This window comes from Anopheles aquasalis, chromosome X (genome assembly GCF_943734665.1).
Source record: "Anopheles aquasalis chromosome X, idAnoAquaMG_Q_19, whole genome shotgun sequence".
In the NCBI taxonomy this organism is placed as follows: domain Eukaryota; kingdom Metazoa; phylum Arthropoda; class Insecta; order Diptera; family Culicidae; genus Anopheles; species Anopheles aquasalis.
Window position 1 is genome coordinate 3,752,451 of NC_064876.1, and position 22,992 is coordinate 3,775,442.

General features: G+C 45.0%; 2 protein-coding genes across 8 annotated transcripts in view; one reads left to right on the forward strand and one right to left on the reverse strand.

The window, feature by feature from the left end:
- Positions 1–1,370: 1,370 nt before the first annotated feature.
- Positions 1,371–15,902, reverse strand: LOC126579065 (gamma-aminobutyric acid receptor subunit alpha-6). The gene is made up of 4 exons (XM_050242362.1): positions 15,881–15,902; positions 3,489–4,908; positions 1,627–1,978; positions 1,371–1,525 (listed from the first exon to the last, which is right to left on the reverse strand). The coding sequence occupies exons 1-4, from the start codon at positions 15,889–15,891 to the stop codon at positions 1,371–1,373; spliced, it is 1,938 nt and encodes a 645-aa protein (XP_050098319.1). The 5' UTR covers positions 15,892–15,902.
- Positions 15,903–20,126: 4,224 nt separating this feature from the next.
- Positions 20,127–22,992, forward strand: part of LOC126569132 (gamma-aminobutyric acid receptor subunit beta-like) — a 6,177-nt gene continuing 3,311 nt past the window's right edge. The window contains exons 1-6 of one of the 7 annotated variants that reach the window (XM_050226052.1): positions 20,250–20,430; positions 20,910–21,096; positions 21,725–21,968; positions 22,066–22,169; positions 22,246–22,313; positions 22,420–22,825. In XM_050226052.1, coding sequence (XP_050082009.1) covers positions 21,826–21,968; positions 22,066–22,169; positions 22,246–22,313; positions 22,420–22,825 — 721 coding nt within the window. In that variant the 5' untranslated portion in view covers positions 20,250–20,430; positions 20,910–21,096; positions 21,725–21,825. The other 6 variants (XM_050226044.1, XM_050226061.1, XM_050226078.1 and 3 more) reach the window with 6 other exon arrangements.

Consider the following 22,992-nt stretch of genomic DNA (forward strand, 5'->3'; position numbering starts at 1 on the left):
CGACATGGAGCGCCGCGGCACTTTTGGGTATTGGCACTAAGTTAACACTAGCCACTATTTGTGGTTATGCGTATTGCAGAAAGCCATTTTAGCAAAAACGCCGTAGATCTTAGTTTAAAATGAGAATAACAGCTAATTAATCTAGTTCTCTTTTGTGTGTTTTTCCCTAACCTATTCCTAAGTAACGCTCTTTTACCTTCCTATGCCTTTATGCTGTTAAGGGGGGGGGGGGGGGAGGGCTTCGGTTTTTTTTCTTGTGGCACATACTTTTAACATTTTTCCCTGAATGCTAATCCTTTCAAGAACATTGCGTAAGCTTTTTGGGTGAATCGAAGCAACACTGACAAAGTTAGAGATTTTTGAAGAGCGCAACTTTGAAGAACGTTTCCCTAAAACCAACGTTTTCAAAGTCGGTGCCCATCCAGTACCGTAAAAACTACTGAACCGATTGATTTGATTTTTTTAACACATAATCTGCACACTTTTTGCCAGGTAACCCCGTCGAGAATTTATGAAAGTTGTGGATACTGTTTTTCTAAACAAATCATTAAAAATCGTGTTCTTAGGCAAAATGGTAAAAAGCAACTTCAAAAATCTGCCAAAAATCGAAAAATCGGAAATTCAACTAAAACTCTCCGTGGCTACCTCGGCAAACTTATAATCTTTCAAACGAGTATCGATTTGTATTTTTTGATAACCCATCACGCAGCTACGAAGGGCACCGGTAAAAGTACCTTTTCCCAGAAGGTGCCTTCGTAAAGTTGATGCCATGGATGAAGTTTTTGATCAATCTTCCCCAAAATAGGACCAAATATTCTTCAAAACTTGTAGATTAATATGTCATTTACATGAAAGAATAATGTAGAATGGTTACGTCACAAACAATCGTCAAAAACGGTCCTTTTTTTGGAGCGAAAATACCGAAGCTCCCGTTTAATATGCCCTCTCATAAGAATTAAATTGAACAGTTACGTCATAAACAATCGTCAAAAATATACCTTTTCTTTCTTTCTTTTGGCCAAAAATTACCGAAGCCCCCCCCCCCCCCCCCGCATAACTGTAGCTTGCAACAGTGCAGCACAGAGACACAGTCGTCAGAAGCACCTTTTTTGTTTCGTATTGTCTCTGTGAAAGGATAGTGGAAGAATATCTCTCATTTTTGCATAGATTCTGTGCGCGGTGCACCAGCAGACTGCGCTCTACTGATTACGGTGCGCTTCCTACAGAGCAACGCTCTTCGGGAACTCGCCGGGCACACCAGCTTCACACAGCTTGAAACGGAACGGGAAGTAGAGTTGACAGGGACGTTGGGTGCGCTGAATGGGAGGTAGATCGTTGTTAAGCTCGATCCGCTGCACCCCTATCGCTATTCACACCTCCTTGAGCGGGCTCCAGGTAAAGTCGGCCTGGTAGGTGTAGTAAACAAGCCAGTACAGGATGTTGAAGAAGGTGAAGGAGGTGGGGAAAAGGATGCGGGCAGCCTGGTCGATGAGCGAGACGCTGTTGATGTGCCGATTGCCACCGCCTTGCCACCGCAGGAGAACCAGCAAAAAAAAGAGGAAAAGAAATGTGAAGCAAAAACAAAAACATGTGAATGGCATCAATCGAGCGACCAGCGAATCTTACCACGTGCGGACGCTTCACGCTGGCGCCGCCGCCGGAACTGATCGTCACCAAGAAAGCAGAGCCAAATCTGCTTCCAGGTCGGTTCCTTCGGTGGTTCGGTTTGCGTCGTCCGTTCCATCGTCGACAGGTGGGACGAGGTCGGTTTGAACATGTGCGCCGGATCGTTGTAGATCGGGCAGATGAGCGAACTGCGGCGACGGGCGGCAATGAGCCGGGGCGACTCGTTCACGTTCCCGCCGACCCCGACCGCTGCTAGGTGCGGGTGCTGCAACGTCGCCATATCCCGCAGTTCGTCCCCACCCTCCAGATCTTCCCATTCTTCCTCGTCCAGCGGGATCTCACCGCTACCAACCTGCGGAAAACGAAACAAAACAAACCGAGAGAGAGAGAGAGAGAGAGAGAGAGAGAGAGAGAGAGAGAGAGAGAGAGAGAGAGAGAGAGAGAGAACCGGGGATTCAGGGGCACACAAGTTTCGCGCAAATACAGGGTTACTGATATGAAGTGTTACCAAATTCACACTGCTGTATCTTTCAAACCGCTCGTAATATCGACGCCAAAATTGTTTTAATTATAGTTTAATAGATTGTTTATAAGCTTTCAAAAGCATTTGCTTCTATGTTTTGTAGATTTTTTTTTTTTTATCGTGATGCAATTCAAACATACAGCTGTGATGGCGTTTATTTGGCTCGAAAATCACAACCTTCAGCTATAATTCGTGAGCTTAGTCACCTTAAAATGATCAAAATGATTGTGTATCGCTCCATAAATCGATACAATGGTACCTGATAGCATTACAAAACGCTATGAAAATGGACCAAAACAAACGCGCAATATCGCCAGAAATGGTTTCGGAAATTGATGGCCAGAATTCAACGAAATCCGCGTCGCAGTCCATAAAAAGGTCTCGCAAAAGATATGAAAATTTCGCTCGATCCTATGCAACCCATAATGAAAAATGATCTCAAGGTTGAGCCTTACAACTTCCAAAAAGGCACACAATCTTACACCGCAGCAAAAGCTAAAGTTCGGTGCGGTACGAGCAAAGGGGTTGTTGCGCAGTGCACGACACGTGGCGAATTATCAAATATTCTGTTCGTCGATGAGAAAAAAAAAATCAAAATAATCAGTCCATAGCCTATAAAAAGCGATCGTGTTTACTTGCCCGATGGTTCATCCTTAAATTTGAGCCTAAGTACGGCCACTAGTTACGCAATTTCTCATCGCAATAAAGCGGTTTGGACCGTTGTGACCGCTGATGGGGGCGCTCTTCAACTGTTTTCATCGATCCTGGAGTCAAATAAAAAGCGACACGTGATTGATAATATGTTTCAGAAGGTGCTTTAGAGCCGTGGACACGTAATCATTTCGGTCACAGACCATGGACGTTCCTACAACACTCGGAATCGTCTCATAAAGCTCGTGCGAACCAAGAATGGTGAAAAAAAAAATCATGTTCCACACTTCATTTCGTTCCACTACTTCAATTTCGATTTCACCAGACCCAAATCCGATGGAGCACCATTCCGTCTGGTCCAAGTTAGAGAGCAAGGTGTGGACTAAAAAAATAAGCCCCAGTATGGATGAGCTAATGTAATGCGATTTGACGCGAACCGAGCCAAAATACCGCAAAATCACATTCGTGCAGCATCAACTATTTTTTTTCGGGGCCGTTAGAAGTCTCTAGACGAGCCAAAAGGTGGCCACATCGAGCTGAAGCGAATAGTTTTATGAAAATTTAATTATTCTAAAACAATTTTGTCCTTGAAATCAGTACGCAATCATTTCAGAACAAAAAAAGTTACAGTGTTTTGAATCGGTAACACCTTCATGCCAGTAACCCTGTGCAACAGCGCTGCGCTGACCTTGGTGAAGTAGTGCACACCGGCAAACTCGAGCAGCGTTGCGATGCAGTAGAAAAAGCTCATCAACAGAAACCAATCGAGAGCGGTCGCGTACCGTACCTTCGGTAGATCGGTCCGCGAATCCAGACTGATGGTGGAGAGCGTCAGCACGGTCGTGATACCGAGACCGACCCGATCACTGGTCGCCTCCCGGTGGATCCAGAACGAAACCCACGACAGCACCACGATCAGAATGCACGGTACGTACACCTGGATCAGAAAGTAACCGGTGTGGCGCTGCAAGTTGAACGACACGTGCAGCACCGAAAACTCACCCTCGCGCCGAATGAACGTGTAGTTCTTCTGGCCGAAACTGATCAAATCGAACTGGCTGAGCGTCATGCCCGGCACAAAGTTGACCGAGTCCTCGTCCTTCCACCGGTAGATCAGCTGCTGGCGGGAGTACGCGTAACTGCCGAGCACCAGCGGGCACGACTGGCGGTCCATCGGGAAGCTGCGCAGCTGCATCAAACAGGACGCCTTGATCGTGAGCCGCATCGAGTACAGGATCTCCCCGTCCTGGCTCAACCGGAGCAGCTTGTTCGGCACCGTGATCGTGTGGACGTGCGAGTGTTTCCCGTTGTAGAAGTATGTATCCGGGCGCCAGATCCGCTCCAGCATCTTAATGCTCAGCGACAAGCTCTTGATCGGCCCGTGGAAGCTGAGCCGCTTATCGCGCCAGTACTGCCGGAAGTAGCAGTCCATCGAGTAGTCCATGTCCAGCTCCGACACCGGGCCCATGCTGCGGATGAGGATGTTCGTCTGGACAACCGTCGGTACGCCCTGGCCGTGCGTTGGCATCTGCGAGTTTTCGTACCGCTTCAGCAGATTCTCCAGGATCAGCGTGATGTTCTTGCTCAGCACGTCATCCACGGCCGAGCGCCGCTTGAACCGCCGGTCGATCAGTGCCGGTTCGGTTTCCGTCCCTTCCGGCAACCGGGCACCACCGTAGATGTAGTACCGGTCCCGGGTGGAGCGTTCCCGCATCGTGGTGCGGTGTGGCCCCACCGGGTCCCGCTGATCCAGCACCGCTGTTGCTGAGCGTGAAGCACCGAGCGTGAAGTGGCGCAACTTGTGCCCCTCCGACGATGGTTCGTGGGGCAGGTAGGGCCGGGGTGGACCGAGCAGCAGCATCCTATCGGTGGTGCCCGGGTTCGCCGCCGTTCCGTTGCCGTTCCGCACACCGACGGGACGCTCCGACGATCCGTTGCCGTGCTTGAGCAGCCGGTCCAGCCGGTGCGGGATGAGGTAGAACAGTTTGTACTTCCGGGCGAACGGGTGCAGCTCGGCCGTGGTGGAAACGTTACCGGACGGTGGGGTGGTGGCGTGGTGTCCTTGGGCCACACCGCCCACCAGCGTATAGCCCCAAGGTCCGCAGATGCTGTTGTGGATGAAAGGGGGAGAGGGGAGGGGGGGGGGGTGGGGGGTCGTGTAGTGCGCGTAAGGTATGCATTGAAAAACAAGAGAGAGAAATTTTGAATGGCGATACAAAAAATAAAACTTTGACAGATAATTGAGTTCGGTAAATTACATGTGGAACAGGGAGTTTATCAGTTTATCTTCAAAAAAAAAAAAAAACAATTCTACGCCATTCCGAGTAGGATTCTGGAAGTTAGGCAGGTAATTTCGACAGTTGGAAGTCGCAAAACATATTTGTGCACATGTTTTTTCAACTCTTTCTGTGTTCTCTTCATTTAAGGGGGGACTTCGGTATTTATTTTTCATCTGTGACACATGTTTTTAACATTTTTCCCTGAAAGCTGATCCTTTCAATAGTATTGTGTAAAAGTTTTGGATCAATCGAGGAAAAACTGATAAAGATACAGATTTTTGAAAATCCGCGATTTAAGGCAAGGCTCCATGCAGCTCGCTACTTTGTGTCTGTTCCCATCGGTACCGTAAAAACTACTGGACCGATCGTTTTGACATTTTTTACACATAATCTGTACACTTTTTGCCAGGTAACCCCGTCGAGATTTTATGAAAATTGTTGATACTTTTTTTTTTAACAAACCTGTAAAGTTCGTTTTTATGGCAGAATCGCAAAAACCATCACTTTTCCAACTTCAAAAGTCTGCCAATAATCGAAAAAATGGAATATCAACAAAAACTCTCCGGGGCTACCTAGATAAACTTACAATCTTTCTAACGAATATCGATTTGTATATTTCAAATGATCCATCACGCAGCTCTACGATGGGCACCGGGAAAAAGTATCTTTTCGAAGACACGACTGCCTAAATTTGATGGCATGGATTCATTTTTCAATGAATGTTGCTCAAAACAATACCAAATATTCTTCAAAGGTTGTAGATTATTATGTCACTTACTTGAAAAAAATGCAGTGGAAAGTGTTACGTCACAAAAAATCGTTAAAAACGGGCATTTTTTTTGGTCCGAAAATACCGAAGCCCCCCCTTAAAGAAGGGCAGCTGATTCTGTTACCCAATGCAGGGCCTTCTTGAGGAACTTGGTGTGTCAGTGAATTTCACTTTACAGCTCACTTTTTTCGTGCGAGGAAGTAGAATATGAAGTGCCTTTTAATAATCTAGAATGAGATATATGATATGAGGCATCGCGTTCATTCACCACCGCCACAAAAAAATAAACTTGACGATCGTGAATTATGGGAGTGACCTCGTGGTTCGAGTTTTAAAAAAAGAATTTATTCTTAAATCTTATCCTACCTCCATGAGCCCTGACTAAAGACTGAAGTTTGTACTAAGACTGCCTTCGAACGAGCCGCTAGCTCGTACCTCTTGTCCACGTGACGCCACGTGCGTTGGGGTCCGGTGTCATCTGGAGTCAGCAAGACCGTCGCGTCGGTGTCGGGATTGATACGCCATCGATGTCTCGCCGGTCGCTCGCGGTTGCGTCTGTGGCAATTCGGCGCGTGTCTGCTGCGTCAGCTTTAGTGTTGGGATTGATGCACCGTCGGTGTGTTGCGATCGCATGGTGGTGGCATTGGTGGCGATCAGGCACATAACTTCCCCCTCGTTAGATCGAGCCGTCTCGGATCGGGTTTGGTTGGACTCGAATCGTGATTCTCTCTTGGAGTCCGCTGATCTTTTTTGCAGTATATGCTACCAATATAAGAATTACGGTTACGACGATGGTTCCGCTCATGATATGGTGCGTGGTGATGCGATGATTCATTTTTTCAATGTATCTGATTTTATCTCTGTTATTTATATGCAATTTGGTTAGGTTCTGAATTTCGTTTAACTCCAGTGTTGTTTCTGATACTCGTATCGTGGATATTGGTATGATGTCCGGGTTTGCTATTGTCTGCATTTCTTTTTCGGAATATTTAAGCCCGTTGATGAAGATTGAACAATTTTTGAAATTTACAAAGAATGTACCGGTAATGTTTTTCTTTTCGTATCCACAAGTATTGTCAAACGTTGCTGATCGAGCATTTTTAATGAGTGTACCGTAGTTCTCTATGTATGTGACTTCCATGTTGTTATTGTGTTGCATGAACACACATTTACTCTGGTTGGTACGAAGTAATTGATGTTCGCATTCGTTGTTGGTGACATTCCGTAAATTGGTGAGCTTAATAATGTATTCTCCTTCGATCGAGTTGAATTTGTCAATTAAATATGTTTCTAGTTTGCTGGTAACGACATATTTAGACTGTATGTGTATAATTGAATGATTGATTGGAATTGGTTCCATCCTTAACATATGGTAGCTTCCATTCCGAAAATTTGGAACTTTTATCAGTAGTTGTAATTGATTATCGTGGTGGATTGCTACTGGTTCTAGATGTTCATACGCTTGGTCGTAACTCGTTATGTTGAGCCCTTCTTCCAAAAGTATGTGTATGATAAAGTCCAATTCCTTTGGAAAAAGTAGTGCTTTAGAAATTATTCCGAGTTTGGCTAGCTGTACTGATTCGAAGATTGTGGTCAATTGTTCCCTCACATTATCGAGGCTGAAGATGACGTTGTGCAGGTGGAGTTTTTGCTGAAGTGCGCTTAGATCGTTAGAGTAAAATCCAGCTTGCCGGATGAAATCGTGAATTTCTTTCGCCTGACTTCTTGCCGCTTGTGTTATGTTGTTTATGCGCTGTTCAAAACTTTCGTTGATATTTACTTGTCTGTTGTTTCCTGTTATTAGCTTGTTAGTGGAATGTCGCAGTACATTTAGTTTATCCGTTATTTCTACATAATCGTTATGGTCCAGGTTCCCTGTGATTGTTTTTATAACTGATCCTAGGATGTCAATGGATCTTTTAGATTTTCTAACTATCGGTTTAAAATTTTGTAACAATGAATAGATTTGATCATACTTGTGCCTCAGGATATTTCCTATATCCGATAATTGATTGTTTGACTCTTGCGTAGTGTCTGAATGGTTTCTGATCGTTTCTAATTTTTCGTCTAACTCGGAGATAATAATTTTGTACTGTTTCGCTATTACCTCATACTTGCTTATGTTGAAACTATGGATTACAAGATGGTAATTCTCGATGATTCGGGCTGTTCCCAACTTGATGGCGAATATTCCCGGATTTTTGCCTAGATCTTGCATTTTGAGTTGCGAGTTTCTAACTTTTCCGCTTAAGGCTAATAATAGTAAGATTACTGCTGTCTTCATTTTTTTTTATTCCTAAAAAGATAAGATGAAATGGGATAATGTAAATTATTATTATCATAATTATTTTTTATCGTTTTCTTTTTCTTTTTAGTTTAGTTTTATGAATTTTTCTTCCGTTTCCGTCGATGACATTGGCTTGCCTGTTGTCAAGAACTGTAATTTCTCTGTATCTTTCTTGATGCTTTAGGTTATTCCTTTTCCTCTCGAATGCCACGTCCCCAGTTGAAAATTGTTCTGGTTCTTCTCTAGATTGGTTTAATTTTTCTAGGTCTTTTAATTTTTTTGCTTTTTGTTTCTCGCAGAACTGTTTGTAAAACTCTTCCTTTTGTCTTATTCTTTCGTCTAGGTCTGCGGGGACTGGATCTTCGTTTTTATATCCAAAAAATAATTCCTTTGGGGTTAATTTTGTTTGAGAGTGAATCGAATCGTTATAGATAGCAACAGATAAGTTGATCTTTGCTTTCTCTGACAGGTCTTTTGTCGAATCTTTGTTACTGATAATGTTGTGAAGTTCTCTAATTGTTCTATGGACAATTTCTACAGTTCCATTGGAAGAGGACTGTCCAACGCTTGTGAAGTGATATTCTATGTCGTTCTCTTCGAGAAATTCTTTCACAGGTGTGGAGGTAAAAGAAGCTTCTTGATCCATGACGAGAAGGGAAGGTTTTCCTATGTTTGCCAAAAAATGGGTCAGTGCATGGATTATGTGCACTGTGTTACGGGTTTTTATAGGAATAGCTGATGTTAATCGGGAGAACTTATCACAAAGTGTTAGGAAATAGGTGTTACTAATTATGAAGATGTCCATATGAACAATTTGCAACGGCTTTGTTGGTGTTGCTGTTAGTTCATATTTCTGTTTATATGGGCGTCTTTCATACTTAGACTTTTGGCAGAGTTTACACATGTTGATAAACTTTGTTATTTTGCTTTTCATGTCCGGGAAGAAATACTTTCTGGAAATGTGAAGTTTAGTTTCGTTAATTCCTCTATGGTTGGTATTATGTTGCCTTTCGATAATAGCGTCTTGTTCTATTTCGTCTGTAACGTCTTCTAAAAGTTTTTCTGTCCAAAAGATTTTGAATGTTTTGGCTCTAGAGAAGAAATTCTTATAGAGGGTTTGTAAATTTAGTAGCGTATGTTTGTCACAAAGTATTCCGTTATGGCATTCCGTAGATGCATATTCTTTTAGAATATTGATTAGGACACCTGGGCTGAATACTTGTTTGTTAATAGTGACTCTATGATATTTTCTAAACATAGTAGTAGCTTCAATGCTGTCTTGAGTGGAAATTTTGAGGATTATTTGATTTCTAAATTCGTTCAGTGGCTTTTCGGTACATGGGATGAAATCGCCATCGTCAGTGTCTGCAGAGTGTTGTGTCATGTCGTCAGAAGAATGTGTGTTAATCTCCATGTTGCTATTGATTATTGTTACGTCATGATTGTTTTGTATGCGGGAAAGTGCATCTGCGTTACTGTTGAGGGTTCCTTTTTTGTATTTAATTTCGAATTCGAATTCCTCCAGGGTTAATTTCCAGTTTAAAAGCCTTCTGTTTAGGTCATTTTTCTGTCTAAGCCATACGAGTGGCTTATGGTCGGTGCGTATTTCAAATTGAACGCCGTAAAGGTATGGTCTGAAATGCTTTGTGGCCCATACAATTGCCAGTAATTCTTTCTCTGTTGCAGAATAGTTGCATTCTGCACTGTTCAATGTTCGAGAAGCATATGCAATTGGGTGTTCTTTCCCATCATCGTATTTTTGGGATAAAACTGCACCTAAAGCGAAGTCGCTTGCATCTGTTTCTAAAATGAATTTGTTATTGAAATCGGGATATTTAAGAATGGGATCGGTAATTAAAAGTTGTTTACATTCTTTGAAGCAATTTAAAAATTCTTCGTCGTGTACAATTTTCGTATCCTTTTTAAGGCATTTCGTTAACGGTTTTGTGAGTTTTGCAAAGTCGCGAATAAATTTCCTATAGTAACCAAGCAATCCTAAAAATCCTTTAATCTGAGTGGTGTTTTTAGGGGTTGGCCAGTTGAGAATTTTTTCGATTTTGTTCGGGTTGGGTCTTATACCGTCTTGTGTTACTATGTGACCCAAAAATTCACATTGCTTTTGCAAGAATTCGCATTTGTCAAATTGTACCTTGAGGTTCGCTTGTGATAATTTCTGAAGAACCTTGTTTAGGTTGTCCAAATGTTGTTGCAAAGAATTTCCGAAAACAATTATGTCGTCTAGGTACACTAAACAACAGGTGCCGATCAAATTTCCTAGAATGTTGTTCATGACGCGCTGGAATGTTGCCGGTGCGTTTTTTAGGCCAAAGGGCATACGTACAAATTCGAAATGTCCTTTGTCAGTGCTGAAAGCTGTTTTTGGTCTATCTTTCGGGTGCACCTCTATTTGGTGAAAACCTGACTTAAGGTCCAATGTAGTGAAATACATACTACGGCCTAGTCTGTCTAAAATTTCTTCGATAAGTGGGATGGGGAATTTGTCGTCTATCGTTTTTTCGTTTAGCTTGCGATAATCTATGACAATGCGCCATTTTTTCTTGGCGCTGGCATCTGATTTTTTGGGGACTATCCAAATTGGAGATGTCCATGGTGAAACGGAATGCTGTATGATGCCGTTTGTTAGCATCTCATTCATTTGTTTTTCCACTTCTGTTTTATGTATTTGTGGGTATCGGTACGTCTTTGTGTGTACTGGAATTTCGTCAGTGGTCTTAATGTGGTGTTGGATTTCTGTGGTACAAGACAGTTTCTCACTGTCCTTATGGAATATACTCACGTTTTTTCCAAGAACCTTAAATAATGCCTGTCTTTCTTCCTGATTAAGATGATCGTGTCGGATGAGACCTTCTAATTCTGAGATGGCTATGGATGATGATTGCTGACCTACAATAGATGTATTATTGTTAATTTCGACTATGTCTTTAATGGCAAAGGTTTTTGCTGGTTTTGTCCATGAGAATGTTACGGAGTCACCAAAATTTGAAGCAACTGCATTAATGTATCCGTTGTTTGCTTCATAAAGTCCAGCGGGAATTATTGTGTTTTCGATTTTTATGTCTCTTCTTAGGATGACATTCCCGTTTTGTTTATCTACTGGAATTTTAACCATCTTCGCTGAGTGTCGATTGACTGTAATTTCCGGTGATCCCATTGTGCGGATGTTCATACTGATTGTTTTCTGTGGAAGAACTAACTTGTTATTAGCGACGTCCACCATTGCTTGCATGTCTGAGAGGGTTTCGTATCCCAGTATTCCGTCAAAGAACTTGTGAAATTTAAAAAGATAAAAATGGATTTTTCTTTTAATCCCAAAAAGTTCTGTGGTGAACTTGCGTGTGGCAGTATGTTTGCCTTTGCTGTTAGTTACTTCAATATGGTGGCACGGCTTCTGAAGTCGTGCAGGAATCAGATTTGGGGAGATGAAATTTTTATTCGAACCACTATCTATAAGTAGTTTTGCCTGACTTCCGGTTGGTAATGTAATCGTGACAAATGGTAAACCATTTATCGCGTTTATCTCGGAGGGCATTGTTGGGTAGCAACCTGAAAATTTGTCTCCTCTTCTGATTCCTCCTCTTCCGATTCGTTTTCATCGTTCTGTGATTCAACTTGTCCTGCATCATGATTGTAAATTTTGCTTTGACGAGTCTTTAGCGATGGATCGATTTCCATCGGTACCGGCTTGTATCGGTCCGATTGCTTGTTTGGTTTGTACACTTGAGGAGTGTGTTGGTTAGTTTGTGTTGGTTTTCCAACGTTTTTGAAATTATTGTTTTGTTTATTCTGAAAGCTCTGCGTCTTATCGTATTTGGTTTGTTTTTGTGCGGTTTCCGCATTTTGGAATTTGCATAGGAATGCATATGCATTTTCCAAATCTGTTGGTTTGGAAGCTTGCGCATAGCCAAAGTATTGCTTATTTAAGCCGTTAATGAATGCTGCGAGGCATTCTTGTTCTAGGAAGTGATTGATTGCTTCCCAGTGATTTACATAAAGTTGTTGCTGTCTCGCCAGCGTTTTCATACTCTGAGTGAGTTCTTTTGTGCGTTTATAATACACGTGGATGGATTCATCCATCTTAAGGGACCATAGCTGCGTTTGGTACGTAGCCATGTCTGACCTATCACCATACATTGTTTCAAGGGTTTCCACAACATCGTTAAAGTTCGTTGGGTTACCATTCGCACAAATCGTATCGCGGGCTTTTCCCTCAATTTTATTAATAACCGTCTGTTCATAGAGTTGCATCGCTTCTTGCGTCACTCTATTACGGAACAGGTCAAGTGTATTTTTGGCCGTGGTGACCCACGCGTTCAGCTGTTTTTTATTCCCGTCGAAACTGGGAATAACCCTGATTGGGTCGGGGATGCGGAAAATATCTGTATGCGTGCTTTGTTGCCGCAATTGGACGTTCTCCTGTTGCACCTCCCTCAGCCTCTGTTCCATGCTAAGCATGCTCTCGTAGAGAGTTTGCATTGTAACGTTTTCCATGCTTTTGCTTTTCACGAACTTGCGTCCTTTTACTTTAGGAAAGGGTTTGAAACCTAGCATGCACTTGTTATTAGAACTTGTGTTACGTAATCTAGTGTACACTGTCACTTGTGAAGCTTAGCTTGGTTTAGATTTTCTTACCCTTTCGGTATGTTCTTTTTCTTACCCTACCCCGAGAGGTTGAAACCAGCCGTTGAGTCCTTGGTTCTTCCGGTAACAAGCCGCCACAAATCGCCTTCGTGATGAGGGATGGTTTTAGAATTCGCGATGAATCCCTTGCCGGACGTCTTGCGCTACGGGTCGAGCACAATCTTTGACAATTTTATGAAAGTCTTTCGCGCTACGTTTTGAGCACTGCACAATTTCACTTTGCACTTGATTGACCTGATGAACTTTGGATTAACGTGGGTAAGGCCTAGCCGACTGCGCCAATTATGGGAGTGACCTCGTGGTTCGAGTTTTAAAAAAAGAATTTATTCTTAAATCTTATCCTACCTCCATGAGCCCTGACTAAAGACTGAAGTTTGTACTAAGACTGCCTTCGAACGAGCCGCTAGCTCGTACCTCTTGTCCACGTGACGCCACGTGCGTTGGGGTCCGGTGTCATCTGGAGTCAGCAAGACCGTCGCGTCGGTGTCGGGATTGATACGCCATCGATGTCTCGCCGGTCGCTCGCGGTTGCGTCTGTGGCAATTCGGCGCGTGTCTGCTGCGTCAGCTTTAGTGTTGGGATTGATGCACCGTCGGTGTGTTGCGATCGCATGGTGGTGGCATTGGTGGCGATCAGGCACATAACTCGTGGTCAACCGCTGTCGCTGTGACATTAATTGCTGCTCTGAGTCTAGTGGCCGGGATATTCGCTTTCGCTGACATGTATGCCTATGTACTCCAGATACTTTTTAACTATTTGGACCATTGCACCGACCTCCAAGATGTGCCAAGAGCTTGTAGATACTGGAAACGGCCACATCCGACACTGACAAAGTGGCGCACGATGATCTTTTTGGTCGTTTTTGAAAATGCACAAACCTCGGAACGAAGTTGCTTCGCTTTTTTCGCGCCATCACGACTAGAGTTCGACTGATAGAGCTTTCAAATTTTGTCTGATCGGACTCATCGGTAACTACTATTGATGCTGCATTTTTAGTTTCCGCAGAGCGATGGACAGTTTGCCCATGAAAAATCGGCAAATTTTTGTCTCTTTTTTTTTTAATACCTACGTTACTCCCGGGTTCCTTTCAGTTTTGCTTTCGTTTTTTTTTGCGGCCTGCACGCCCTGCACTCCCGCTACATGGAATCTGAATGTGTAGCAGGCGCGTTTCCACTAATTGCCGACGCAGTAGTAGCGAACTCCTCTTGCAAAACTGCTACTGGCCCTATACCTACCAGTGGTCCAGGAAATACCCACTTGGATGGTAATTAGACCAGTTAAACCGTTTCGCCGACGAATGCTTGAGAGTGCACCCAACTCTTCAGCACGCGTTGTTGCAGCTAGGCGCAACCGGGTTCACCCACCCCCCCCCCCCCCACTCGAGCAATTAGTGGCCCCGGCGGGGTGGGCGGACAGAGGAAGTGATTTCGCGTGGCTAACGGAAGAAGAATAAAAAGGGGATAGCAAGGACAGAAACAACCGGAGTGGCGGGCAGAATGCAGCAAGGGATGGAAAGGATGAAGGACATGCTGCAGTCGAAGCATGAAAAGAAAGAAGGACGAGGACGAGGATGGACACCGAACAGTTGACACTATTAGCGAGGGGGATGGGGGGGGGGGGGGAAAATCGATGCCATTCGCCTGCATGATAATGATGCTCGAGTGCCCGGAGTCACTAAGCGGGGGGTGCCCTCACTTCCTGTCACCCTCTCTCTTCCCCCTGCTTCTGCTTGCTTGCTTGAAACGGTTTGTTGTAACCGCACCAAAGAAGAAGAAAGAAAACAACAAGACAAAAAATCGTAACGGAAAAACTGGCGGAATGCTGCTGAGGGATGCTTGATGGACGAGCGTCGACCGCGGTTTACCGTTCGGTCCGTCGGTTTGGACTTAATTGACTCTTCTCCTCCCTCTTCCCCTTCTCTTTTTTTTCTCTCTCTCTCTCTCTCGAGAGAGAATTATCACGATCCAGGATCTTAGCTGCAGCGCTGCACCTTAGTGTGAACAACGCACAAGGATTTGATTGATTTTAACCGGATTTTATTGCGAAATGGAAGGCTTCAGTATTTAAGTTTTTGATTTGTGACATATGTTATTAACATTTTTTCCTGAATGCTGATCCTTTCAAGAGTATTGTGTAAAAGTTTTGGATCAATCGAAGCCAAACTGACAAAGATACAGATGTTTGAAAATCCGCGTTTCATTCAGGGCTCCATGCAGCTCGCTCGCTTGAAGCGCGTTTCCCGAAAACCAACGTTTCCATCGTGCCGTAGAAATTACTGGACCGATCGATTTGAAACTTTTAACACATAATCTGTACACTCTTTACTATTTAGCCCCGTCGAGAAATCACGAAAATTGTTGATACTTTTTTTTTTTACAATTTTGTAAAGCTCGTGTTTTTTGGCAGAATCGTAAAAAGCATCACTTTTTCAGCTTTAAAAATCTGCCAAAACTCGAAAACTTAGAACATCACCAAACCTCTTCGGGACTACCTAGATAAACTTATAATCTTTCAAACGAGTATCCATTTGTATAGATTTCAAATGACCCTTTACGCAGCTACGATTGGCACCGTAAAAAGTACCTTTTGCGACGACACGCCTACCAAAATTTGATGCCACGGATTAGTTTCTCTATGCATGTTGCTCAAAACAATACCAAATATTCTTCAAAAGTTGTAGATTAATATGCCATTCATTTGAAAAAATAAAGTAGAATGGTTACGTCACAAAAAATCGTCAAAAACGGGCCGTTTTTCGGCCCGAAAATACCGAAGCCCCCACGTTAAAGATGAACAAGAAAAACCGATAAAAAAACAGATATCTACATCTCTATTAAATTGCACAGTTTCAAGGGTTTGTAACAGCCAATTTGAATGGCTAAATAACCCATTAAAAGTGTTATAAACATAAAATATCTTGTGAGGGTGTAGGGAAAAGGAGCTATTACGTACCAAATACATCCTATTCTATCTCCTCCCCTCAAAGATAATTCTAATTCTTAACTCCAGTAGTTAGTCCATTTTTTAGAGCGATGTAGTTATTTGTTTTTTTACCAAAAAAAAACAACCAAAAAGAATATAATTACCTGATCAGCATTATCAGCGGTAGATGGTGCTGCCAATGACGTGCCATTGTCCGTATCGACGAACCACGGTGGTCTGTTCTTACTGGACGAAAGTGGGAGTCCAACTCACGATCGCAAGGGTAACCAGCCACCCGCACACTCGCGCGCGCACACACGGCACAAATGAACGCTGGCAGCGCGCTGCCTTTTGTCTTTTGTTGAGAAACAAACAAGAAGAAGAAGAAGAAGACGAAAAAACCCGCCCCCGATCTAATCTGATCGGGCTCACCTCACTATCCAGTGCGGTGTGTGCTGGTGACGTCCTTTTTGGTTGTGTTGCTGGGCCGGTGGAGGCGCCCCATAAAATGGGTACCCAACCGCCTTTCGAAGGGAGGATTTAGGATACGCAATCCTGGGCAAAAAAAAAAAAAACAAAAACGAAGGAAACCAATATCTACAATCTCAATCTCAATTGCAGAGCAGATTCAGGGGTTTTGTAATTAAAATTGACTGAAATTGGCTTAATGTGTCAGAAACTTAAAAACATATCTCGCCGGCGGAGGGGGGGGGGGGGTTAGAGGGAAGGAAAACGGAGTGGAGTTACGTACGCAATACGCTTTTAATTAAAACGTTCAACCCCTCTGAATTATGCCTCTTTTTTTTTGTTGTTGTTGTTGAGCGATTGATTGATTGATGTTGGTGCGTTATTCGTCCCAGCAATTCTGTGCTGCTACGAAATCCACACCACAACCGAGGCCCGGAGGGTGAGCGAACTGACTAGCTTGGTAGAACGTAACGAACTTCAACAAAAAAAAAAAAAACAAAAAACAAAACAAAACAAAACAACAATACAAACCAACACTTTCCGCGCTTGGCGGGAAAAGCAGGGTATGTGCGCGGCTATGAATCGAATTCAAACAGGACAGGATCTGAGGTCCCACGGTCAGCAAACGACGTGGCGGCGCACCCACTTTGAGACTGCTGCTGCTGGTGCTGCTGGTGCCCGAAGTGCGTTTCTCTGCGCGGACAATTTGAAACTGGCAACGGCAACGGTGGCTAACGTCGCCGTACATCATCATCCTTGCATTGCCAGTGAACCGCAACCAACCCAAAAGATGTGTGTATGTGTGTCTCGGTGTGTGTGTGTGTGTGCATACTATTCATAAAAAAGCTTGCGTGGCATGAATTGCTGCTGCTGCTGCCGGCGAAAAGGGGTCGACGAAAGAAGATGCGATCCTTCCGATGGTCCGCGATTGAAGGTCCTTGGCAAACGCCTGGAGGGGCAATGGGAAGCAGGCGGAGAGAGAGAGAGAGAGAGCGCGAGAGAGAGAGAGAGAGAGAGAGAGAGAGAGAGAGAGAGAGAGAGAGAGGGCGGCGAGAGGACTATCCGGACGAGTCCGGCATGCTGTTGGCGCTCTTCTGGCATGTGGTGAGCGCGCGCGGGCAAACCTAGAACACACGAACAAGCGTGGCATGTCTTTGGTATGCTAACCGCTAGTAGCTGGAGTAAATAGAATGGAACCCCAGAGGGGGTGGGGTAGGAACAGAGGGTTTTCGTACTCGCAAGCATAATGGAGTGGCGCGCTCGCTTGCGTTTCCCGGTGCGATGCAATGCCACACATTACATTACAATATGGTGGGGTTGGCATCCCGTTTCTTCCCACTTTTCCCGAAGGGCCTCCTGCCCCCCGGGGGCCCGGGGAGGGGTGGGAACAATGGTACCAGCGAGTGCATAATCGGATTCCCATTTTTACCGCCAGTGACGTGGAAGGGCAAAGACGATCATGTTTTCTGCTGAAATGAGCAGGTAAAATTGAGCTAGGAACACAATGAACACACTCCACCCACCCACCCACCCACTCACCTGCCAACACAGTCACGACGCAATACAATTGTGGCGAGTTACGAGGCCCGCCCTCCCCTCCAACAAAAGAAAAAAAAAACGAAAAAACATACCGGCAGATCGACAGCTTGCGAGCAATAAAAAAGGATGAGAGTGCGCGAATGGATCGCCACTAATTGCGATATTCAAATTGTGTCGCCAAACCGCCATCGTTTTCTCTCTCTCTCTCTCTCTCTCTCTCTCTCTCTCTCTCTCGCTCAAACCCTCTTTTACGCCTCTCATGCTTTTATGACTTCCTAGGGCGGGTGCGATCATTTCAGATCCCTTGTTTTTTTTTTTGCACATCTTGGAAGAATAAAAAACGAATCCGTCAGCGAATCTCTCGCTGGTCATCGCTTGCTCGCCATGCATCCTTTCTAATCGCCCAACATCCGTTTGATCTACATTTTCCGCTCGCCAGCTTCGCCTTCGCCCGTTTCTAGCGGCATTCTTCCTTTCGCGTGGGGGAGAATCGGAGCGGACGGTGCTTCTCGGAGCATGCCTTGCAGCATTTTTTGGTGGGGGCGGGGGAGCTAGTAACACGCCTAGTAACACATACAGGGTGGGGCAAAAAAAAAAAACTGCAACACAGTTAAAAAAAACGCCATATCTTTTTCATTTTTGTGCGAATTTTATTTGGGTAAAAGCGAAAAATGTTGGGAATTTTATAAACTTTTAGAATCAGTTTAGTTTTTTTTCCGGTATGTTACTTTTTGAATTAATTATGGTCTTGCAATCGTAGAAGAAACCATCGCTCGTTGCCCTGCAGGGTGCTTTGTGGCATTTTGGGCTCATTCTTAGAGAAGCGTTTGCTCACTCTGGTCAAAAGTATGTCATTTTTTAGGTCTAACCTTGCTCTTTAAAACACCACAAACGGCGAAGTCTTACCCTTTTTATGTCCACAGATATTGACAGTCAATGAGACGCGGAAATGAAGTGTGAAACGTTTTTCTTTTCGCCAATCTCATGTCTCGCTGTTGCTTTGCGGCGAAGATACCGAGTCCTGTTGCAATCTCCACAGAAATGAATTGGTGTGCTTTCACATGCATTGCTTGCATTTCTAGGACTGCAATGAACTTTTTTAAGAAGGGGGGCTTCGGTATTTTCGGGTAGAAAAAAGGCCCGTTTTTGACGCTTTTTTGTGACGTAACCAATCAACTTTATTTTTTCAAGTGAATGGCATATTAATCGACAACTTTTGAAGAATATCTGGTATTGTTTTGAGCAAAATTCACTGATAAATTAATCCGTGACATCAAATGTTGATAGGCGTGTCGTCGCAAAAGGTACTTTTTTTTCCGGTGCCCATCGTAGCGACATGATGGGTCATTTAAAACAATACAAATGGATACTCGTTTGAAAGATCATAAGTTTATTTAGGTAACCCCGTCAACTTTGTGTTGAATTTCCAATTTTTCGATTTTCGGCAGATTTTTAAAGTTGGAAAAGTGATGGTTTTTGGCGATTCTGCCGAAAAAACGAGCTTTACATAATTGTTTAAGAAAAAGTATCGACAATTTTCGTGATTTCTTGACGGGGCTACCTGGCAAAGAGTGTAAAGATGAACTGTTAAAAGTTTCAAGTCGATCGGTCCAGCAGTTTCTACGGTACGATGGGAACGTTGATTTTCGGGAAACGCTCTTCAAAGTAGCGAGCTGCATGGAGCCTCGTATGAAATGCGGATTTAAAAAAATCTGCATCTTTGTCAGTTTTGCTTCGATTGATCCAAAACGTTTACACAATACTCTTGAAAGGGTTAGCATTCAGTGAAACGTGTTAAAAATATGTGTCACCAAACAAAATTAACTACCAAAGCGCACCCTTAATGGCTTTGGCACATGCATTTGTTGATTTATCTCGAAGGTCTCTTCTAGGGTCTCAAGAGCATCATTCATCCAAAAAGTAACATACCGAAAATAGAAACTAAACTTTCCGTCGGTTTTTTTTTGTTTTCCTCACTAAAAACCCAAACAAAAATGAAAAAGATATGGCCTTTTTTTTTTGCAAACAGTGTTGCAGTTTTTTTGCCTCACCCTGTACAACTTAAGGAAGGGTTTTTCGATGGGTGGATGGGTGGGTTGGTTGGTTGTTGGAACAGGTGTTTGGCGGCTGTCAAACATCGAGCGATGTGCGCGTGTGCGAACCGATGGGATGGGATGGAAAGGAACCTGTGCAGCTCATTCGGATGCTGTGTGTGCGTCTGTGTGTGTGGGTTTTTATGGGGGGGAGGGGGGGGGGATGTTAAAGAAGCTCCGGATGCGGATGCTGCACGCTCGTGTCACATCGCGTCGCCATCGTCGCCTTCGACGAACACTCCTTTCGCTCTCTCTTTGTTTCTCTCTCTCTCTCTCTCTCTCTATGCCAGTGGATGCCGTGGTTCGGTCCCACCCGTCGTCCTTATCGTATCGGACGCTCGCTAAAGCGACTTCACCGACTAATCCGATCGGTGAATCGGTGACTTGTCACTCCAGTCACCGCCAGGAGGCATAGGAGGGTAAGAGACCACAGTACAGAAGCAGGAGCAGCAGCAGCAGCAGCAGCAGCAGCAGCAGCAGCAGCAGTAATACTCTAGTAGTGGCCACGGCATGGCTTGCACAGCATCCGTAGACGGGATGGTCCGATTGGTTGTCATGGTTGTCGAGTAACGTGCAAAAGGTGCGTCCGTCCGCGCTTGCAGGTGTGCCCGGGTGTATGTGTTCAGTAGTGTGTAGCAGCGCCAAACATCGCGTCAACTATCATCATCACCAGAATAATCTTTCGACTTGCGGAAGTATGGAGGATTGTTTTTTTTTTCTCTCTTTTTGATTAGACCTCTGATAGGCAACGAGTTGCGTCCGTTGCGTCTCTCTTTTCTGGCTGGCTGCTTGGCGTGGATAATGGAACACTGGAGTACCTTCTTTGGTTGTTGTTGTTGTTACTGGGAATTATCTAACTTAAAGTGCAAAGTGTAGAATCCCTTTCCCGATTCAGCTCTTTTATGTCCGGCCTTCTTCTCGCTTTTATTCCCAGTGTTCCAAGAAGACATCTCGGTCTTTTCTCTCTCTCTCTCTCTCTCTCTCTCTCTCTCACTCTCCCTATATTCCTTCCTGCTTTATCTCTCTCTCACCGTCTGTCTCTCTCTCTCTCTCTCTCGTTTCTCTGTTCGTCCATATCGCGTTATCCTTCAAGATAACCTTCCGAATATCCTAGCACCAGTCGTGCTAATTCGCCTTCTTCGCCTCCGCTTCTCAGCTGGTGTGTATGCTGGACAAAGTGCTTGTGGTGGTGGTGGTGGTGAAGGTGTAGGAGAAAGAGAAGAAGGCAGCCCAAAGGGTAGCCCCGCAAGTTCGTGAGGAACAACGCCAGGTCACACCAGGTGGGCAACTAAAACCGATTTCACCCACCCAATCTTGGGCCTCCACACCCACCCGGCGAGTTGTTTACATAACCGTCTGCTGCTACGTGCTACGCGCTACTTATCTTCCACACTCAATTATGTAACTGCAGCGCAATCAACCGGAACTGCGATCGGACTGCCTGTTCATCGTGTTTCAAGTGACTGTAGAAGGTCCTGCTGCTTCTGCTACTCCTCCCTAGATAAAGTAGTACGTAGAGGTAGTGCCGGACGTAGCCAGTAGTGTCTCCCGTGTCTGTCTGCACGTGAATCCGCGTCCACTCCTACGAAAAAAAAAAAAAAAAAAAAGGGCTAAAAGGCATTGCCATTGCTCCAGGATCCTTTGTTCCTGCGTATCCAGGGTATAGACACTGGAAGGAGTAGCTTCTGTACCCGATTCTTCCTTACTGCCGCCCATCCCAGCCCGATACCAGCAAAGGACTCCCGCACCACACAGTGTCCTCATTCCGGGATTGTAACCGGAGCATCGAATTGGAACTAGACCGGCCATTGATAGTAGAGAGAGAGAGAGAGAGAGGCGCAGAGTTGTGTCGCAAAGATGTACTAGCCTGTACTGTCTTTCTACTGTCTTTCACCCCCTCTACATCAGCACTCAACAGCAAGCAACAACAAGCAACAGCAAGCAAGCCACAACGGTGGCAGTTACGGGACAGGAGCAGGAGGAGGAGGAGGAGGAGGAAGAGGGCCCACATGGTACTGGAACCCTTCGCTTCACTCAATGGTAGCAGTGTTGCCCGGCCGCACGGCAAGATGTGGCAACCTGGGGGGCTCCTGTTACTGTTGCCGCTGCTGCTTGTACTCTGCTCGGTCCAGATGAACGAGGCGTTGCGCAGGTAAAGGTGCACCACCACACCCGCCCGGTGCTGTTTGATGATGGTGATGGTTCTGTTTTTTTTTTTTTCTTTCTGTTTTCTGTTTCTGCCACCCCAGCGTACACCCCAAGTCGATGGCGGCGGGCCGGCTGGAGAACGTAACACAGACAATATCCCGCATACTGGAGGGCTACGATATCAGGCTACGGCCCAACTTTGGCGGTAAGTACGGTAACAGGGGGATACTGGGAGAACTTTTAACGCAATGCAGCTTTTTGCAACACCCCGGGCCGGGCAGGTGAACCACTGCACGTAGGCATGGATCTGACGATAGCGAGCTTTGACGCCATTTCCGAAGTGAATATGGTAAGGCAAGGCGAGTGGTTTCGTTTGCTTTCGAACTTTTAAGCGCACACTTGTTTTTTGTTTTCTTTTCTTTTGTTTTGTTTGTCACCGCCCCCCCCCCCCCCAGGACTACACGATCACGATGTACCTCAACCAGTACTGGAAGGACGAGCGGCTAGCGTTCAATGCGTACGCGCTCTGGGGTGACAATCAGCACGACCACACAACGGGGGGCGGCGGCGGCGGTGGTGGTGGTGGTGGCGGTGGCGACATCATGATCGAGGACGACGGGGCGAACGATGTGATTACGCTGTCCGGTGACTTTGCCGAGAAGATCTGGGTACCGGATACGTTCTTCGCGAACGACAAGAACAGCTTCCTGCACGACGTGACCGAGCGGAACAAGCTGGTCCGGTTGGCCGGGGACGGTGCGGTGACGTACGGTATGCGCTTCACCACGACGCTCGCCTGCATGATGGATCTGCACTACTATCCGCTCGACTCGCAGAACTGCACGGTGGAGATTGAGAGCTGTAAGTCCCGCCTCCCCTCCCCCCCAATATCCCAAACCAATATCTACATCCTTACCCGAGTAAGGGTAATATCTGGGCGAAAAAAAAAAAGGATCATTTTTGGCGATTTTTTGTGACGTAACCATTCTACTTTCTGTCTTCAAATGGATGGCATATAAAACAGCAAC

Excerpts from the sequence above, each read along its gene's own strand:
- LOC126579065 (XM_050242362.1), bottom strand. Across the intron at positions 1,979-3,488 it reads GTGTGCACTACTTCACCAAG|GTTGGTAGCGGTGAGATCCC; the intron begins GTCAGCGCAGCG and ends CGTTTTCCGCAG. Across the intron at positions 1,526-1,626 it reads GCGTGAAGCGTCCGCACGTG|GCGGTGGCAATCGGCACATC; the intron begins GTAAGATTCGCT and ends TGCGGTGGCAAG.